Raw genomic sequence first — 20,902 nt, forward strand, 5'->3', positions numbered from 1 at the left:
GGAGAGTACTCGTTGAGTGCGGACGTTTCACTGCTTCAGCGCTTCGCGCCAAACCGCGTTTTCGGGCTGGCTGGCGTCCCCGCCGGTCGCGTTGGTCACCGCCGGTCTTCGCCTGCTGCTGCGCCGGGACTACCAGCACGCAACACAGCACTCATGTTTCCCGACGTATTGCCAGATGGCGTCCATATCTCACACAGCGCCTCTTCTATCGTCTTTACACGACATTTGCAGCGAAGCACGCAGATACGCGGCCAATTTTTTAAACCCCGTGAACACTTGACTTTTTAAGCCCCGTCGTGGCACGGGTGCACCCGTGCGACGGAGCTGCTCCGTGCACAGGAGCCGTACAGACCCAGTCAATGGGGCTAGATGAAGGCGCCACTCCTATTCCTGATTGATCCGCGACGCACTTCGTGAACGCTTCCCGAACGCAGTTAACACCGAAACGCCCATTGGCTCGAACCTCGAAGAAAAGACGTGAAAGAGTACCGCCACTGTGGGGAGTGCGTATAGATGCAGCGAGGAGAGGGCTTCCATAAAACTTGAGCGGTGCCCGCCGTATTCTTCTTGTGTGCTAGTTTTTTTCGTCTGCTCGTCAGAAGCAGACTACACGCAGACGACTCACTACTTCGCTTTCTTCCGGTTCCTGTTTTCTCCCCCCTTTTACTTCCTTGGCCGGTGCCGAGACGGCGCGGCTTGTTAACTTGGTACCGCAGCGTTGTCGCGCGAACTATGTTGCGAGACGTTCCGCTCGTTGTACTTTCGTAGTCGGCGGCGTCTCTCTGTGAGGTCCTTGTGAAGCCGCGCGGTGCCGCCGGCGGGAGTGATACAAGGAACGAAGATGGGGGCGGGTGTCACGGAAGTGTTCCTTCCCGCGATCGTACTTCGAAGTAGGGTACTTGAGGTTTCTGACAAAAAAAAAAAAAGTCATACCGTCCCTTATGAATTCGCCTAAAACGACTCGAAGACGAAAAGCATCTCCTTTTTTCTTTTCAGTCGATCGTATTGACCCCCGTCCCTCTCCGAAAGCTTTCAGCACTTCACGTGGACGCCATGATGATGTCACAAATTTTGGCTATCTGTGATTTCACTAGGACGTCACAGGATGGCGTCATATTGCATTGAGGTCATGGGACTTTCTGTACGCCGACGACACACGCATACGTTCGCTTGAGTGTGACGCGACTTTCGTCCGCCTCGTTGGTACAGTGGTTATGGTGCTCGGCTGCTGACCCAAAGGTCGCGGGTTCAATGGAATCGAAAGCTTGAGACCTTTGTTCTTCGCGATTTCAGTGCACGTGGAAGAACACCAGGTGGTCTAAATTTCCGGAGCCCTCCACTCTGACGGGACTAATAATCATATCGTTGTTTTGGCGCGTGAAACCTCCGATATTGCTATTATACTTATTATTATCATCATCATTTATCACGCGACTTTTGGACGACATTTATTAGTTTTTGTCTCTTGCATCATCCGTGTTGACGCCGCCGTCGAGGTCTCGCGATTTATCGTCAGGTCTCGCCATATCTTGAAAATGTCTGGACTCGTGAGACATATAAGGCCTTAGAAAAGTAGTTGTGTCCAGTTGACGTCGGGGTCGTACGATGCCGTTGCGTGCACACATTGATAATGAATGCAACATTAACTGCTTTTCGGCGCAAAGCGTGTGTGGATCGATGTGCGTATAAATGCAAGGCTTGCGCTGAAGTCATGCTGTTGCCGTTGTGTTGGAGGACGTGGACGGTGAGAAACTGCGTCTGTGACGTCATGTGCAAGCTATCTTCGTAAAGCCACCCGTTCACAGCTCAAGGAGATAGGGGGTGCCGTGCTCGCCTGCCAGAATGTTGTAATTATCGTTAAAGCGATGGAAAAATTACGGCGATCGGTAGCACACCACACTATAGCGATGGACGAAATAATAGTAGCGGATCAAGGGTTCGTTCTCTCTGTTATAGAAAACCTAACAAGACACATCTTAATGAACAATGGAGTGTTTTACGACACAATATTCGCTGAACGCTGTAATTTCGGAGCTGGACGTTGAAGCTGACTCTTGAGGCTGTGTGTGTGCGTGCGTCTGCGTGTATTGACTGAGTGTATTTATTTATTTATAGGTTCATGTAGACGCAAGAGTAGCACTTTGGCCGAGTTTGTGTGCCATGACGTTTGGAGTGTTTAGCGTAACTCAAACAATGTAAAAGAAACAAAGGCAGGGGCAGGGAGGATAAGACTATAGAAGCTATAGAACTGTGCCAAAAAAAAAAAAAAATCCAGCCAATCCTGTCGCCGGGTTTACGATTAGTCAAGCCGGCTGGCCGTTGCGCCTTTGCGAATTTGGCCCCAGAAGTAACGACATAATTTAAGGATTTCTGCGTAAATTATCGGATTACCTGCCTCCATTATTCGCTGTACGCTACTAGTAGCAGACTTGTAGTATATCATCAGAACACGAAAATATTGGCAGTCGTTGATCGTTACACAGCAGCACCAGTAGAAACGACGTAAATGAATTTAAGATGTTTGTCATTTTGTCCTAATATGAATATCCCCGTTGTCAGGTCTATTTGTCAAGCGTTCACAAAGGAAAAAAAGAAAAAGAAAAGAAAAAACTTGTTTCCTTCTCTCCTAATTGCTTCGCTTTGTTGCTTTTGTTTGTCAACAATCCTTGTTATTCCTATCGCGAATTGGAGGCGGTGACACGCACACATTGCGTCATCGATTTACTTGTTTGTTTGTTTTTCGTTCTCTGCTACATGTCCTAAATGCACGCTCAACAGTTCCCGATGTGAATGCATCGACTTGAAATATTTTTTTTCTTCTACAGGCGCGAAAAAAGAAAAAAATGTCCAGCAGTACAGGAAACGCTCCCGATAGCTAACAACCGCAGCCTCCTTCGAAGCCAAGTCTCCAGCACAAAGCCACCACGGATGCACTCAACGCGAACCCCGCACGTACTTACTACAAGGTCATTCATTCTCTTATCCCTTACGTTTTTTGTAGCTGTCCAGCTGAAGGCGATCAATATCCGTCTTCATCAGCACCAAAGACAGTTGAAAACATCCGCGCAAACCTTCGCAGCCCGCGGCAAGCCGCCTATGACACTCCAAATCACGTGATGCACTTCCCCCAACTGAACTGTTGCTTTCTTTTTTTTTCTCCCTCCTTTCCTAACACATACGCGGAAAAGAAGGAGAGAAGGTCGAAGCCAGTTTAGTACCAGCTCAAGAAGCCGTGTACGACATGCCCATAGTAGTCATTCATTCCACCGACCCGTTCCCCCGGTAGCTTCTTTCTTATCACGATCATCGTCTCCCATCCGCCACCACAAGCCGCGTACGGCGCCGCCAGCGTCACCTAACGTCTTCTTTGGGCGACGTCCTGCCGCGCTCGAATCACTTGGTCTCTCTGTCGGCTCTGATCCGGGAAACGAGTCCTCCAGGGGGAGCCGCCGATGCTGCGTGCGCGGGCGCCCTCCCGAACGACTTGCCTAATCAACGGGAAAACGAGACAGCCTAGTCGAGAAACTCGTCGGGCGTTGCTGCGCGCATGCGCGCGGGCGCCAATTAGTGAAAAAGACGTCTTAGACGAGCTGCCAGGGTTGTAATACAGAGGGTTGGCTTTTTTGAGTAATGGAGGGGTGGAGGCTAGGGGAGGGCTGCGGGAAGGAGGGAGGGAGTTCGGGACTCTTCCGAGATGACCACAACACAGGGGTCGCCGCCGCCGCTGCTGAGTCTCCGCACGGGTCAAAGAAAACACTGCTGATGATGCCTCCGGGCGACAGGCGCTGACCCTCTCTTCGAAACGTCGTCGTGTTCTTCGAAGCTTTTCTTGTGTCGCAAGCGTAGCCCAGCGTGAAGCCGTGTCGTTTGCCGGTGCACCCAAGGCGTCGATTGGGGGGAGTGAGTTGCAGTTCTTCGGGCCCTATCTGTTGCTTGGTGTAGTTTAAAGCGGCCATGTGTATTCGCGGCAGCAGTGGTGACCGCAGCTGCCGAGTGGCAGCCATTAGGGCGAACAGAATGCGATGCTGGGCTCGTAATGGGTTTTGTGATTCTTCTCCTAAGGGTCTCCCAAAAGAAAGAAGGCGTCGTCGTGTACAACGCCGCTTGGAGAGTGAGAAGAAAGAAGAAGCCATCTGAACTTCAGGGCCAGGATTTGTTGACGTTTTCCTCTTCTTGAAGAACACTTCGGCCGTTTGTACACCAGAGGAACGAAAGCGTCTGTTTCGCGCCGCAGTCGGTGGCTGTAGGCCCGAGGCATGTCGGTCCAGCTAGGCGGCAAAGTGCTTCCAGAAGTCGCCGCGTGATTTTACTCCACCAGGGGGCGCAGTCTGCTTGTGTCGCCGTTAACGGCCCAGCAGTGAAGAAGGAAAGAAAGAAAGAACATTAGTCGTAGACTGTTTGGGACAGCGCCTGCGGAGTCAGCCGGTGCAACTGAAGTGCGCTTTAGAAGTCAAGTTCCGACGCATGCGCGGTACGAGCTGGTACGCATTAGTGCCTCGGATTGTTACAAGCGTGAAAAGAAAGTCCGTGTAAATTGGCTGTCGGCGTGAAAATAAACGCAGTTCCTGCTGCACGCTGTGTAGAGTGGGGTGGCAAATGACTAACAGCAGCCGTTCCGGCGGGCGGAGTTGGGAAGTAGTGCTGCTGTCGTCAGTGTGACCACCCACGAGGTTCGCACGTGCGGGACTCAAAAGTCGCTTTAACGAAAGGTAATGGAGAAATAAACCGGCACGGGTGCCTTCGGTAGGTGTACGTTTTTACAGATCCTCGTCGTCTACGTTAGGCCTTGGAACCTGTCATACATACTCGAATGAATGTATGTTCCCAAAGTGGTTATACGTGTAATCGTCTTGCGTACTGGAATGTATGCACCGCAGGTCAAGGATTCCGTTTTTCACTTCGTTACGCTATATAAGGCACTTCCAAGGGAAGCTAATATAACTTGGACGCTTATCTTATTTTAATTCTCGAACATACTGTCTACCATTTTTTTTTTTTTCACCCTCTAAAAATATCCGGGTGCAATGCACGCTGTGAAGGTGGTTTATCCAGCGAAGCTGTGTTATCTCCTGATCCCGATATGGGGGTGCTATTCTGTACATTGTCAAATTCCGCCATGTTGTCAGTTTCCGCCGTTGGTCAACTCTGATTGGCACATAGAGCTACTACGGCCTCTGTGATTGGCTTAAATGCCGCCATTACGAAATTTGACTATATGGCTGAATTTGACAGTGTCCAGAATAGCACCCATTTACACGAAGCCGGTATCTATCACCTGAACGTTGGGTCAGGTGATCGAATCCCGGCCGCAGTGGCCGCATTTCGATGGAGGTGAAATGCAAGAGAGCCGTGTGCATAGATTTAGCTGCACCCTGTAGGTGGTCGACATTTCCGGAGCCCTCCGCTACGGCGTCACTCATAATCATATCGTGGTTTTGGGACGTGAAACCACAACAACTATTCGATGGAGGCGAATATGTCTGAGGCCCGTGTACTTAGATTTAGATGCACGTTAAAGAACCCCAGGTGGTCTAAATTTCCGGAGCCCTCCACTCATATGGACGTTAAACCCAGGATATTATTCTTAACCACAAAAACTATTATTATTACTAGTACTGGTATCTATCGCAATAAAACTACTCAGTTCTTGGCGAGTTATTCTTTTACATATGAAAGTGTTGTGACGTCACTTCCTGCTTCGCATGCTGCAGTTGCCCGCTTGCCGGCATTGTTCGATCGCGCATTATTATCATGTCGTGTGGCTTGTGGTGTGTCTCGCACGCGTAATCACAATAGAGCCAATCATACTTTTCGCTTCACTTCGTGAAACTGTTTTCTGTCGAATATTCTGTCGACGGGGACGAAGAAATGCCTGGATCCAAGTCATGTAGCTTCGCCGTAATATAAGAAAGAAAGAAAGAAATATTTTACTTGCCCCCATTTTCCAGATAGGGAAAGCGCTCCTGATTCTTTTTTTTTCTTTTTTTCACTGCTCAGTACAGCATATTTATTTACGTATCTTCTCATAACGTACTGTGGTCGAATAGCCAAGCTTGGGGCGCATAAGAAGAAGTAATTGACATAAGTCGAAAATAATAAAACCATAAAAACACGGTATAAAGCGGTACAGCGCAGTCTGATAAGTAAATAAATATAATTAAATGTCGGTAAGAGAAAGCAACGCATAACTATATAGGCAAGCACATTTACGGGCAATATGCATACGTCGCAATTTCTGTCATTGGATCATGAACAGAAAGATATATAGTATTTAAAGTCGGCTACGATTATCCTTTTCACAAAATGCTTCGAGTTGCAACTCGTTGCATTCATCGGTGGCACGAGGAAAAACAAATATACTAAATAGTGCATGAGAAGTAAGCTTCAAAGGTGTAAGCTTGTGTTTGTCTATAGTTTGTTTAGAAATTGGGTGCCCTCACTAAGTTTCGGTACTAACGTTAAATTTACGAGAATAAATCGAACGGTGAAATGTGTGCCTAGCAATTGCAAGGCTGACGATTTAGTCGACTACGACTTCAAGACTATAAGACTAAAACTAAGACGTCAAGGTAATTTAATGCGTTTCCCTCACACTGCGACTTGTTACGTCTGGTCCCCGACTGAATAACTTCGTGTATTACCAAGTGTCCCGCAGACTTTCTCCATGAAGTGTTAAAGGAGTACGGACACGTATTTTAAGCATTTTCATATTGTTCATCTAAATAAAACACCGGTATCGAGAACCCTCAAGAGAGTATTGTGATGCCTCGGAATGCATCGAATATATTTTTATTACCGCTACCTTAAAACAAGCACTTTCGGTTTCGATATCGAGGGGGCGCGGCCTCAGTGACGTGTCATCTCAGTCTGACGTCACGGTGAGACGGCAACTCGCGACGTGCTAGCGGCAGGAACGTCATCTGCTCGTGGTGTCCGTAAACAACGATGAGCGAATTGTCGTCCAGGGACCCCGGCAGTGATTTCTGCCATTTATGCATGCATGCAGGACGCAGAGTTCGCAAACTCAGTGGGACTGTGTTGTCTCGTCGGGATAATGTCCATTGCGGTGGGGCTGGCTTGCAGACGCTCAGCGACCAAAACATTAAAATCAAATTAAAATATTTTATACGTGTTGTCTGACTCCGGTGTGTGGAGAGCGTGAACACTGCATACCAAGGAAACGAAAAACGACCCTTTCACGATGTCTCAAAATTGTGTCGGTACTACTTTACGGAGAGCGTAACGTGGTGCTGAACTTTTCTTACCAAAAAAATGTGGCTGAACTAGTTGGTCCATGCTTGATCAAATTAGTTATAATAATATCTGGGGTTTAACGTACCAAACCCACGATATGATTATGAGAGACGCCGTAGTGAAGGGCTCCGGAAATTTCGACCACCTGGGGTTCTTTAACGTGCACCTAAATCCAAGTACACGGGCCTCGAACATTTTCGCCTCCATCGAAAATGCAGCCGCCTCGGCCGGGATTCGACCACGCGACCTTCGGGTCAGCAGTCGAGCGCCATAACCACTAGACCACGGTGGAGGGGCTGATCAAAATAGTTGAGACTCAGCCTGGCTCCTTTCGCCTTGGGTCGCGTCTTAGCCGTTTTGATCGAATCTTAGTGTCCATATTCTTCGAAACGCACTGCTTTGTAACACCAGAGTCCTTCAGTGCAATGCAGAACGAGAGAGAAGTTCGCAAAGAGGCGAAAGGTTGAAAGGATTAAGTGTGCCTTATGAACAAGGTACTTGTTATGACTTGCAGGTGGGCTAATTGGCTTTGGGTCGTAGTTACCGTTTAATAGCGAGGAAAAAAAGAAAAAAAAATGCGGGCATGCCGTGTGAACACGGACGCTGCTTCTCCGGGGCACCGTGCCACATAGTTATTGCACCGTTAAGCATTTGACCGACGATTAAAAAAGAAAAATTAACGCAGCTTGCAGTAAGTCGAGCAAGGCTGCAGGTCACAGCAGAGCTGGGCACCTAGCTGGTCCTGGCTTGGCTAATATTTTACCCTCTCTCACCTGTCTCTTCCCCACCCCTTGCTATAATATACTATACATTGCTATACTATACATTCTTTGTTTTTGACTGCTTTGGCGGTGACTGAGCGCGTGCCGGTTGATGATGATTATCATTTTCTATCTACGACACGCGGCCAACCTCGAGCGTAACAGCTTTGCTGTAACTGAAGCTTGGCACGCCTGACGTGCTAGCTACTTCTCTGTCTCTCTTCATTTCTATCGCATTGTGAAATGATCCCTCCCAACTGTTTCCTTCCTCCGTGCCGGAAATCGCACCGTCACCCACGCGCTCAGCAGCGCAACGCTTCAGTAGCTGCGGGCAACAACGACGGTCACGTGTCCGCACCCAGGCAGCAACGAAACGTGGCAACGAGAAATGACAAGTCGCCTCGACGAAAAATCAGACTGCCGTATCAGAAACGGCCGATCGCCGGCAAGAGAGCATCGATTATTGGAAAACGGCGCGTACAAACACGCCCGCGACCGGCGCATCTGCGAAGGGCCGCATTTGTTCACGCTCGCGGGCGCCGGGTTTTCTTGCGGTCACGCCAACAACGCCCAACGACACTTGTATAAAGCGACGCAAGCTACGCTTGAAAATGGAAACGACTTTGAATGTTTTGTTCTGTACTATCGAATAGCTGTATGCAGATGTCCCTTTTAATAAGAAATCATTAGACACGCTAAGAACTTATTAGGCAATTTTAGAATAGCGTATACGCAAAGCTTTGCGTTTGCGTTTGTCGCCCACTGCGCATGCCTCGTACGCTTGCTCCTACGGGCCCTCGTTAATTGACGGAAATATCGGGCGACCGCAACGAACGCTATCTTTGCGTAGGCTGTTCTAAAACTGCCTATTGTCTTGCGTGTGTTCGCTGTTCAAACAAAAATGGAGGCGATTTTCCAGTATTACGTACTCTTGCTAAGCTTTCCTTTGAAAAAAAGTTTACAAAACCATACCTGTTGCGAATATGATTCCAGAGAAATAATGGTACTGAAAGTAATGGATCGATTAGCTCTACCATCTGCCTCGTGTCACAGATCCTGCGCAGGCGCTCGGGTTTTTCCTGCGGACTTTTGTAAAAACGTTGTTTCAGTAGTGCCCTATGCTCTGCACTTTGAGAACACTTCGTTCGATACGCGTGTTCTTTAGCGTAGTATTATTATAAACTGTATTTCAATTACAGCATTAGTATAAATGGAAGCTTCAGCCACAAAACCCCGCTGCAGAGGGCCGGTATCAGCTGGTTTTCGTACAATGGTAAAAACTAGGTACAATGCAAAATAAAAGTTTGTCGGCTCTGACTATAGCATTATCCCTGGCTCAGTAGTGATTTCAAAGTCTCGGACAACATTTGTCGGGACGATAAGGTTTTCTATCTAATAATAATGTCTGGGGTTTAACGTCCCAAAACCACGATATGATAATGAGAGACGCCGTAGTGCAGGGCTCCGGAAATGTCGATTACGCGGGTTTCTTTAACGTGCACCTAAATCTAACTACACGGGCATGAAACATTTTCGCCTCCATCGAAAATGCAGCAGCCGCCGCAGCCGGGATTCGATCCCGCGACCTTCGGGTCAGCAGCCGAGCGCCATAACCACTATAGACCACAGTGACGGGGCAAGGGTTTCATCTAAAGCTAGCGACACAGAGACGCCTGTGTGTGGAAAAATTCGGCCATATTCAATACGCAGAAATACTTGACGTCACAAATATGAACAAACGCAATTGGTTGGCGAGTTTGACTAGGTGAGAAGGTGGGGCGTGTTACCAACGCGCCTAGACGTCTCGCCAGGTGGCACGTTACACCAAATGACATTTGTGCGAATTGTGTGCGAGACAGGCATGCTTTGTTTGAATATGTTGCTACTAAGTGTGTATGTCACCTTTGGCGCACCTTTGGAGTAAGAGCCACATTGATGTCGCACAGGAACGAGCAGCATGTTTGCTCAATTGGTACAAATTGTGACAATGTACGTGATGTGGAGACGCCTGTGCGAGGCGAACCGCGCCGACGACCACAGCGTGCAGCGTTCCCGCTTCTTTACATCGAATTTACCAAATTGTCTTTGGATACCTAGTTGAGCTCGAACCTAATGGTGCTGATGCTATTTTAAGACGCTAGTATACACTCAGTTTTCCCTATAGCGTGCGGGAAGACTTGAATTTCCACCAATGCAATACTGAGTAACGACATAAACAACAATTTGTTTGCACCGCACCACAAAACAAATGTTACGAAAAGGAGCACGCGACGTGACTATTCGCAGGATATATCTTCTTTGAGAAGACACAGGCACGAGTAATGGCGGACAGCTTACCCACCGAATGGCGAAGTCTTCTTCGCTATGACGGTGTTTGCACTTTTCGTACGTTCGCAACTTCGTACCATCTTAACGAGGCTCACTTAAGCGCATTACGGCACATACCGACTCGGTTACAAAGAGTATATTGTGTAGTTGAGTTCCTATGAGCAAGTCTACGTGCCCACGTGTCCACACGTGTCTTTGAGTACAACCGTTTTTTTTTTATTTGTACCAACAAACGAGGTGGGGTGTGGTGGTGTCACGCATTTACTACTGCGGCGGGGTCTCTCTTTCGCGAGGAATAAACAACGCTAGAATCTATAGCGGGTCGTTTGGCAGCAACACAGTCATCTGGCGGTAAAGCTTCGCGTTACTATAGCGTTACAGCTACAGGGCATGCACTCTCGAACCTCGTCCTCGCGCGGAGAGCACTCCCTCCCCACTCCCCTTTTATTCGGTGCATGCGCGAGTGTAGAGACAGACCACCCTCCGAGTGCTCGCAGTTCGCCAGAGGGGTGTGCGTTAAATTTACGACGCACGTGTGCCGTCTAGCGAGACCGATGAGAACGTTTTAGGATCGTTCGGCAGGGTTGGGTGTGGCGCGGCGTCTAAACGGCCTGCTTTTACGCAAGGAGGGCTGTTGTGAGCTGCGGAGCCTCGTGTCATTCGTGAAGGGTTAAACAAGGCTGCACGTTCCGAGTCATTCGCTCGGCCAAAAGACCCCGCGAAGCAGCCGCCGCCGCCGCTGGCGTAAACACGTCGACCCCTCGGCTTACATTTTTCCTCTTCGGTTACGGAGACGATTACGTCGGCCGAGAAGGGGGATAGAAGGGAGAGATAGGACGTTCCATCGCTGTTTCTATCGTATTTAGCCGACAATGAAGCGTTGCCGACTGACGAAGTGAAAAGCGAGCAACGCTGGTGTTTGTGTGTACGAAAGAAGGGCTCAAGGGTTCGTTTTTCTTCGTTTGACGCAACCCGATGCAACCAACAGACATTGAAGGCAGTGGATGGATAGGCGACATTCATGATCATCATCATCATCAGCAGCAGCAGCAGCAGCAGCAGCCTGTCTACCCCCACTTCAGGGCAAAGGCCTCTCCCATGTTCCGCCAATCAACCCGGTCCTGCTCTTTCTGCTGCCACGTTATACCTACAAACTTCTTGATCTCATCTACCCACCTAATTTTCTGTCTCCCCCTGACGCGTTTGCCATCTCTTGGAATCCAGTCAGTTACCCTTAATGACCACCGGTTATCCTGCCGACGTGCTACGTGCCCGGCCCATATCCGACATTATGTATAGTCTTTAACCGTAGTGTGGTAATTATGGTGTAATTGTAAAGAAATTAAAGCGGACGCAAAGAGAGCTTGCCGCCGGTAGGGACCGAACTTACAAACTTCGGATAACGCGTCCGATGCTCCACCAATTAAGATACGGCAGGGGTCGTCCTCCCTCCCCCTTTATTAGACATTTCTGCGCATGTAAGGTCGCGCGTGTGTGTCTTGTTACCCCGTAACAACAGCGAGCAACAATTTCGTTTGTTTGTGTTTGTTTTTGACCACGTGATGACATCGGTACGCGCATACATGCTGTGGCAAAGCGTGCGGGAAGCTTGGCTTGGCCGCGTATATGTAGTCTCCGATGCACTAATCTTGAATGCGGTAGCGGCGGTGTACTGAGTACATTTTGTGCACTGGTTTGCATGTTATGCTTCAGTAATAAGCCTTCGAAGATGGGATTGTCTTCGCTGCGGCGCTCATCCATATTCCTTCCCGAGACACCCTGTACATTCTGCCGCTCCGTCTCCTTCATATGCAAACTAAAACGCTATTACGTGAAGTATTCATCTTGGATGTGAAGTTTGATGTGTGGAGATCTGGGGAAAGAGCTTTTAGTTAACACGTTTTTTTCTCTCGGCTGTTTTGTGAAAAACGGACGCCGATTTGAGCTAGACCCGGCACGTCATCACACACTGCAAGAAAAAAGATAAACACGCGTACTTAACGCTGTATCGCAATATAAATGACACGAATTTTGTTTGTGTTCGCGAAGTGACCAGAAACCGACTGTACCGTGGGGAGAGCATATATCCAAAGCATTAATTAGCCTAGCGAGTTTATCGCTACAGGCTGGAAGAAACCAGCAAGTTCGTGTTTACATCAGGTAAAAAATACTCCTCCCAGAGGTTGAGCCGTGTGCGGGGGCACGAATATTAGAATGCCTTGTATCTGATGGGCTAGTTTGGTATAAGTTTGCACTATTAGAGGTTGCAGCAAAGTTGGGGCGGACGGATGGCAGCAGTGTCCCGTGTGTCTTTCTTTGTATGCGTGCCTCTCAAATTTGCATGCATTCTCTTAACGTGCACGAACACATTCTTGTTGGTTCGTTCGGGCAAAGTGTACTCAAGGGGCTTCACAAAGTTCGATTCAATTAGGCTCCTAACATTCCTAGGGCTTGCATGACGGTCGCTGCGGCATAACGGTGCGGAAACGCAAATGACGTTACATCTGGAGGCTGATAAAACATCTCGCTACACGTAAAGGGCGCATAGTTCGCGTCAATTACGGCAGTACTTACAGTTTTTGACTGAGCTAGAATGAATATGATTACAAATTCGATTCTTTTTTTTTTCTTTTGGGGGAAGAGACGAGAAATAACGCCATCACCTTACACTGAGTCGCCTAGTTTCTCTTTAGCGGTATCTCTGCTATTCACAGTTTTCTTGCGTGACCATATATAAAAGTACGGCTGGACCTCAAGGACAATTATATATCATCGTCACTACACTTCGCATGATATGATTGCAAATTTGAACACGGTGACCCCGCATCTTCTCTCCATCTGCAACAAGGTAACCGAGGCATAAACAGAGCATAATCTTGACAGCAAACGTTACTCGACACCAATTGTAGTCGTCCAATATCGCCGCAGTGACAGCGACACCGCAATGTGGTTCCCATAGGGATAAGAAAAAAAAATTAAAAAAAAGGAAAAGAAAGACGTTTTTTTCCCCATACCGTTTTTCTTCGCTTTCGATCGTTTTCTCGCGGCAAACACAGCCAGAACAGACAGCTTCGATCTCGTATACATCCGTCTATAGGCGCGCGCGTGTGTGTTCGCGCTTCTGTATTTGTACATATATATCCCTTGTGAAAGACGCGTAGGCAACAACTAATGCTGAGGGGGGTGGGGGGGGCTTCAGAAAAGGGTCCCCCCCTCCCTTCCGGCCGCAAAAGCAGACCCGGGGTTGAGAGCCCGACGCGGTGGGTGATTCTATAGCCACCGTGTATACCTCGGGGACGACGTCGCGCCGTGGAAAGCAGTACTGTGTGTGCGCGCGCGACGACATTCAAGAGGTTGGGGGGAGACGCGCGGCGTCGTTAATCGAGAGCCATTTGTCCCCGCTTGGCTTTCTGCGCAGCCCCGGGCTCTCCGCTCCTCTCGAGAAAAGAACCGCTGGGAAGACGAGGCGAGAAGAGCGCGCTTGTCTCAATCTCGTTCTTGTTCTTTCTCTGAGTGTGTGTTTTTCTGTCCCCTCGCGCCCGTGTCTCTTGTGTCTCTCATCCCGTGGGCCTCCTTTCTTCTCTGCCTTAGTTACACTCGGCCCTTACACTTAAGATGGCTGTTCTCTGTCGCGCTCTGTCCTTATGTCCTTTCTTCCCTATTTTTCTGTCTCCCCTTTGGGGATTTCTCTTCGTTGCGAGCCTTTTCCCGCAACCCATACGTCCCAATCCTCCTCCTTGCTGTATGTAGCATTTGACGACGCTTTTTATTTTCGTCGCGTGATTACGCCTTCCGTTTTCCCACTTCCTCGAGGCGATGAAATGAGGGAAACCTGGCGGTGGGGAGTGGCTGTTTATGCCCTAATGTTTCCATAATGGGTCCGCCTTTTCACGATTTTGCCCGTCTCGCCCCTCTTTTCGTTCGAGTGTACTTGAGAAGCAAGTGTTTTGGTGGCAACATACGTCACGCTATCGTATAATGATAGATACGAGGCGGCGGTATTAGTGGTCGGCTACTTGTCGGTATGTCACTGGAAATCGATCATGAAACCCGATTCCTTTAAAGGTATTCGAAGACTCCAATGAACATGTGTGTGCGTATGTATGTGTACGCTGTGGTGTTGCAGGTCTGAGTGGATTCCAATTCGAGCTATGATCGCTGGAGGATTAACGAAAAACGAGACGTCTTTTTTTTTTTTCGTTCTGAAGTTGAGAGTTTAACTAACGAAAAAAAAGGTTAATCGTACGTGTTAACCGTTTTGACGCTTCAGATCAGGTTATGGCAGTCACTCTATAGTTGAGGGTAAATGTTGACAGCTTAGCGGTGTGAATTACCACTATTGAGAGGTAATTTTCTCCGCTTCCCATTCAGTAAACCTTCTTGCGACAAGGAGCAAAATTAATTTGGTCGCCTGATAAGTGATTGGTGCGAATATTGAAGGCTTTCGATTAAGGAACTGAGAAGTTTCCTATTCGACTGGATGTTTTAGTAGAATGGAGACTATTTGTAAATACGAATATTCTCGAACTTTTTTTTTTTAATGTATCAGAGCATGGACAGTGTTCAGTCAAACTCAGAATAGCAGAGAAAGGCGGTGTATATATCATCAACAGATCACTGGCTGTGTTAATGTGATTGGCAGTCTAGATTACGACGGGAGGGTAATTAATATTATTATTATTATAAAGAGCGGGGCATACACCCATTGGCAGATATACCTTTCCTGCTTTGAGTAGAATGAAAAAAAAAAGCTATTAAATGCACATATGGATATAGAGGCACCGGAAAATGTGTGAGGTATCTTATGAATGCTCGTTGTAATGAAACATTGATAACGTCGTAAATACCAGGCTGGCGACATCGTTACATATTAAGTGTGAATTAAGCTAGCTGTTCATTGCTGAAAAACAACTGTTAAAAAAAAAAACATTCAATACTCGGTTCGCACTTAGTCGTAATCAATTCGTGTTAGATTTATTCCTAAAAAAAAAAAAGAAACACCGCCCAATCACTCCTTACGGATATAGATAACCAGCGATGCTGAAACTTGTGGCCCCGGTGTTTATCACCGGGTTAATCTTGACAGTTGATTAAAAGTATTTGTGTTTAGTAATCAGGTTGCACGTACGTTTGGATTGCGTTTATCATAGTGTTTTGTATTCATATGCCGCGCACTGTGCTTTGCATGGTCAGCATCGTGGAGGAGTTCAATGAGCGGTTCATTGTGTTTTTTATGTGAACCAGTGGCGAGTAGTGGGACTTTGGCCCAATTTTAGTGGCACATACGAGCTAGGAGTTTTTGCGTATACATAGGAGGGAGAAGAATGAATAAACTTTATTAAGAACCAGCAATTTAAGGAGGGACGATTTTTTTCTTTTTTCGAAAGCTTGCCCTTATAGGCATAGTAATTTGCCGTACCAAAAATACGCATGCAAATTTGCTTCATGTATGAAGTCCTTTGGTTTCGTAAGCTCCTATAATAATTTGTGAACCCAAGGTGCTTATGGTCGCGGTTTTGTCAGAATGCGAGGGTAATGCTTGCTACAAGTTTATGGGCTTGCCAATTATTAACCATGACCGTGCTGCGGTAAGATAGATACGAGGTTGTGACGTGTAGCCTTGTACAGTTTGACTGGAACGTTAGCATCCTACGCGTACCAAGCTAATTTAACTTTTAACTCCATGTCACTGTTTGAGCCATAGCTTGGCACGTTGCATGCAGGATACAGCTTTTCTCGTGCCATTAGTTTCTTTTGCGGTCTTCCGTCGCTAACTATCAATTTAAACTAAACGTGGACGAGATAATTGAGTGTTTCGTAACTTGCACGATTATAACAGCGCATCTAAGAAAAAGAAAAGAGTTAGGAAAATACTCGTAAGGCAGCAATATTTGCCAAATAAGAGTCGTAGAACTAACAGATAATAAAGTAGATAATTGCAAGCAAAAGATAACGACGTGAAAAAAAGGTGGCCGTCGTTCTTTTGCTGGATTAAATAAATTGTTGTTATTTGCTACTGGGCTTATATCGGTAGTGAATGTGTCGTATTGTACACTCTTCATCACGTCTCGCGTAAAGTGCTAGATATAAACAGGAAACTATAAATTGTTCGTCTAATTTCCTCGCTGTAAAGCTAGCTATCTTTATCCGGGACTTGATTAGGAGTGCGTAGTTAGAAACTCCCTTGTGGTTGAAATGTATGCAGCCAACATTACTAACGCCTCGCTTTGTCAGATACAGGCGTGTTGTCTGATGTCTGGTTAGCACAGATGCGCAGTTGTACACTTTGTCTGTATATATAAGCTACTCGCCGTGTTCGCTTTGTGTATTGCGGAGATTACTTTGGTGTCGTGGAAACTGTTGTCTTCATAATGTACGCATACGTATATACCCTGGGCATGCAGTGTAATATTTACTGGTATTTATGCTGATGCGACCTCAATACAGTGTTATTTCCTTGGAAATAGTTTGCTCTCAACCATATGAACAGTTGTGAGGTGCGGAATACTGTTGTGGGACCAAACACGTTGGTTTTCAAACACACACTTTTAAACTTTGATGACATCGAAACCAAGCATAGAAATAGAGTAATCGAGATGGTGTGAACCACAGCGAGCAATCTAGAACTGAACAGAAACCAAGCTCAATAGAAAACTTAAGGCATACTGTCGCGTGACTTTTCGATTATAAAACTTTCAAACGGCGTGATTTGTTAGCGTCCCCAATTATTATTATGCAAGATATTTGCGGAGAAATAAACACTCAAAATAGTCGTATGTTATCCAAAGCAAACAAAAAGTTATCCATTCCTCAACAATAGCACACGTGACAAAACGTATTTAGGTAATTAACCGATATACGACATTTGTAGCTTGTACTAGATAGCATTTATTCCACTTGACTTAATTCTGGCAAATATTTATTTGTTTGGTGTTCAACATCGTGCCGTATAGTGAGAGCCCATGTACCAATTTATCATGTCGTTTACGTGAGCTGTGGGTGCTTTCTGGCAGGATGGTCTTTGCATGGTTGTGGTCATACAGTTGCAATTAGTTATTCTTTTACAAATTCACGGCTTCAGTTTCCCCAAAATTCTGCAAAACTGCTAGGCCGTTGTAGCGTATTGAAAGCTAAATTGCTGAACATCGCTACCGACCTCTAGATGCAGGATACCGACCTATAGATACTGCCGCGGCAGTTTCCTTGAAACCAAGATTTTGTTTCAGATTAACTTATAAGGTAAGAATTAAACCATTCCCTGGAGCAGGCGAGACACTCTTAATCGAAATTAGGGAAATACGGAAGTACCACAGCACCTGTTACACTATCACACACACAAAAAATATTGTTGATAGTAGAATACTTGCCTAGATAAGCACGCACTCTAGTATAACGGACAGTGCACACATATAATGTTCTCCGTGGCATGCTTTACGCCTTCGTAGTATGATGAAGGATAGAGTTTTAAAATGTACAAGTGTTAATAATTGCTGGGGTTTAACGTCCCAAAACCACGATGTGATTGTGAGATAAACGCCGTAGTGGAGGGCTCCGGAAATTTCGACCACCTGGGGTTCCTTAAGGTGCACCTAAATCTAAGCACGCGGGCCTTAAACATTTTCACCTTCATCGAAAATGCCGCCGCCGCGGCCGGGATTCGATCCCGCGACCTGCGGGTCAGCATGTCGAGCACCATAATCACTAGACCACCGTGGCGGGTATGTAGAAGTGTCATATGACTTCGCACGTTTCCGCGCTACTCAAGTGCCAAACATTGGCTAAACGCGGATGAAGCTCATGAAATACGCAACAAATGTTATCTTTATAGGAAAGTATATATGAGTTCACTGCGTACGAATCGTGTATACAAGGCACGAGGTTATACTTCGCGAGTCCAGGTCCAGTGTCTGAGTCCCATACCTCTTTGTGGATGCTATTATTTCTGTGTTATAATTTCGCAATCCATATCCTGGCAATCGCTTCGCGAAGCTTAGTTAGCACGCAATTGCAATATTTCTCGCAAACTGCAGCGGCTCTTGTATCTATAGATATTGTTACTCCAACTTGTGTCATTCGCGACGATTACTAACGGAGCGATGAGTAAGACAGTTGTAAGCGTTTGCTTCTAGCGCCGCTGTTAAACTTGGAATCCAGTTAATCACTACATTCAATGTGTTGGACAAGCACGTTTCTGCAGGTTCTGTCGATACTCTCACTATAAACTTTCTTCTTTAAACAGTCATGGTTTTCAAACATTTACGCACGATATACGCGTGACGTCACCGAACAGTTCTCATCCAATCCAGCGTCATGATCCGAGAAATAGGTGTGACGACGGGATGTGGTGCTTCCGGTGCGTATGTGAAGAGGTCGCGAAATCGAAATTCTTAAGTGCGCAGTACTGGGTCCGGTTCCGGCTTGATCTTGCTTTGCTAGTGTGCGTTTCAGCCGAACGAAGCCACAGCCTCGGCTCAAGTCGCACGAATGCCCCGTATAACTTAAAAAAACCAGACAGTGACTACGCAGCATGCATGGGGCTGCGGCGCAAGATGTTGAAGTTTTCGTTTAGTTGAAACTAGTTGAAACAGAGGCAACACAGGTTCACATGCGTATTAACACATGGCGGCTGTTGGTGCTGCAAAGGTGCATTTCAATGAATCCAACGTGTTGTTTGATGATGCTATACTGGGCTCCCTCCTGCTCAGACGGTGCATCCTATAATGCGGGGTAGCTGATATTGCCGTCCGCATGTAGTCCGTGGCGCTCGCGGCCAATGAGCTTGAGTCACCGACATGATGTGTCAGTTCTTGATGGGACGTTACTGTTCTTTGTATACAGAACAAATCTCCTTTGATGTTGCCGCTCAGTTTGATAAAATGAAGTCGTACGGACGTACTATATGCATCGTCGTTTTGGCGACCAGAATATCGTGACCGGAACCTTGCAGCACTTCGGTTGCGGGCATCGCTAACGACCTTCCACACTTTATACTATCCGGCAGTTGACGTCTTGACGAAGGTGTCTTCGAATATCCTCGGGATCGATTGGCGTCTGCTGCTTACGACGGTGAAGAACACAGGTGCAGCAAGATGACACTCCGAGGCGACACATTGCCACACTCGGTCTCCGAAGAGGCAGGTTGGCAGTACACGTGGATGCAGCGGTGGCAGTTGTCGATATCCGTTGCCGTCTTCAGTGAACAACAGTCTCAAGTCACAGCACACACGTTGATGATTTCTACTCCAGACAGATGCTTGTGTAAGCGATGGAAGCAGATATACGTTCACGTCAGTCTTGTTTCAGCGAAGCAGTTTTGGTGAAACCGCGTTACATTTGGCGCATAAATTATTCTCTCCACCTTTATCGAAACGCCGGGCTCGTAAATTGGCACTGTTAAGATTACAACAGCACAGTCAACCGAGACACAAACCACGCGGCCCTTTACATCCGACAGCGCGAGATATCAAAATTGATGCAATCTGTTAGTTCGAGACGGCGAAGAATTGTGCATATCACTAATGCATAACTTCAAGAACTTAGCCCAGTTTCCTTCTTCTACGCGATATGTCAGGAAACATTAAGAGCTACAGCAGTAACACGCGATCGTTCCTGTCGTGGCCTTCTACATGAAGCATTTCGTTCGTCTCCCATGTAACAGATGACGTCATGCACTTTACTGCGTTTTTCGATAACCCTATATACGGTAGCTGAGCACATTGCACGGTGTGCATAAACGGTCCACGGCGATGTGTCGGAGAACACAGGTCGGTTAGCGATGTCACGCGATCGCCTGTCGACACTGCCTGCAGCCTGTAGTTCCCTAGAACGTAGCCCGATTTTCCTTCACCGAATTTATTTTATGACCCTACGGTGACTTATAGTAAGGTCTGCATTCAAAGCGTGCTAGGGGAGCAAAACGGAGCCGGACTCACCTGGGCGAACTTGAGCGCCATGGGGCCGACCAAGCCCGGCGATGCGTCCATGGCCGGGCTAGCAAAAAAAGCCGTTCCTTCCGTCCCGCGCGAAAAGCTCCGAATGCCACCGGCGGCCGGACCGCGCGGTGGGCGTGGCCTGCACTCAGCGGGGCCCCTCCCACCGGGGGGGTCTCCCCGAAGCTCCCGATTGGTCGCCGCGCCGTCGTAGGGAAAAAAACGAAAGCACGCGCGCTAGCGAAGGGGAGCAGTGGGGAGCGTGGTCTCTGAGTGTACCCTATACCAAGGGGGTGGACGGAAGTCAATCGCTCGGCGGGCCGCGCCCCATGGTGCAACCCCCCCCACCTCCTGTGCCACTTCCCTCTTCCCACGCACCACCACAGCGAGACGACTTGTTCGGCGGCCTGGACGGAAAAGTCCGGGACTAGACCTCATTTGCAGAGTAGGATTGCGGGCTTCCGATAGTCGCGGGCAAGGTGCGCGGCTCTCAGATTGGCCAAGCCGCCGCCCGTTAAACTGTCGGTGAATAAAATGTGGTTACGCGGGAATCTGAGTACAACTTAGCATGACATCACCACGTTCTTACACCTTCCGCCTTACACATGTTCACGCAAAGAATACGCGACG

At 47.6% G+C, this 20,902-nt stretch overlaps 1 protein-coding gene across 3 annotated transcripts in view; it reads right to left on the reverse strand.

Annotated features, from left to right (window-relative positions):
* LOC119404151 (E3 ubiquitin-protein ligase Rnf220) overlaps positions 1-20,361 on the reverse strand; it is a 62,052-nt gene extending 41,691 nt beyond the window's left edge. For 2 of the 3 annotated variants that reach the window (XM_037670745.2, XM_049419236.1), the window contains exon 1: positions 20,276-20,361. In XM_037670745.2, coding sequence (XP_037526673.2) covers positions 20,276-20,326 — 51 coding nt within the window. In that variant the 5' untranslated portion in view covers positions 20,327-20,361. The remainder of the gene's footprint in view (positions 1-20,275) is intronic. The other variant, XM_049419237.1, reaches the window with a different exon arrangement.
* Positions 20,362-20,902: the final 541 nt, after the last annotated feature.

The sequence above is a fragment of the Rhipicephalus sanguineus genome, chromosome 9, assembly GCF_013339695.2.
Source record: "Rhipicephalus sanguineus isolate Rsan-2018 chromosome 9, BIME_Rsan_1.4, whole genome shotgun sequence".
Classification (NCBI taxonomy): Eukaryota; Metazoa; Arthropoda; class Arachnida; order Ixodida; family Ixodidae; genus Rhipicephalus; species Rhipicephalus sanguineus.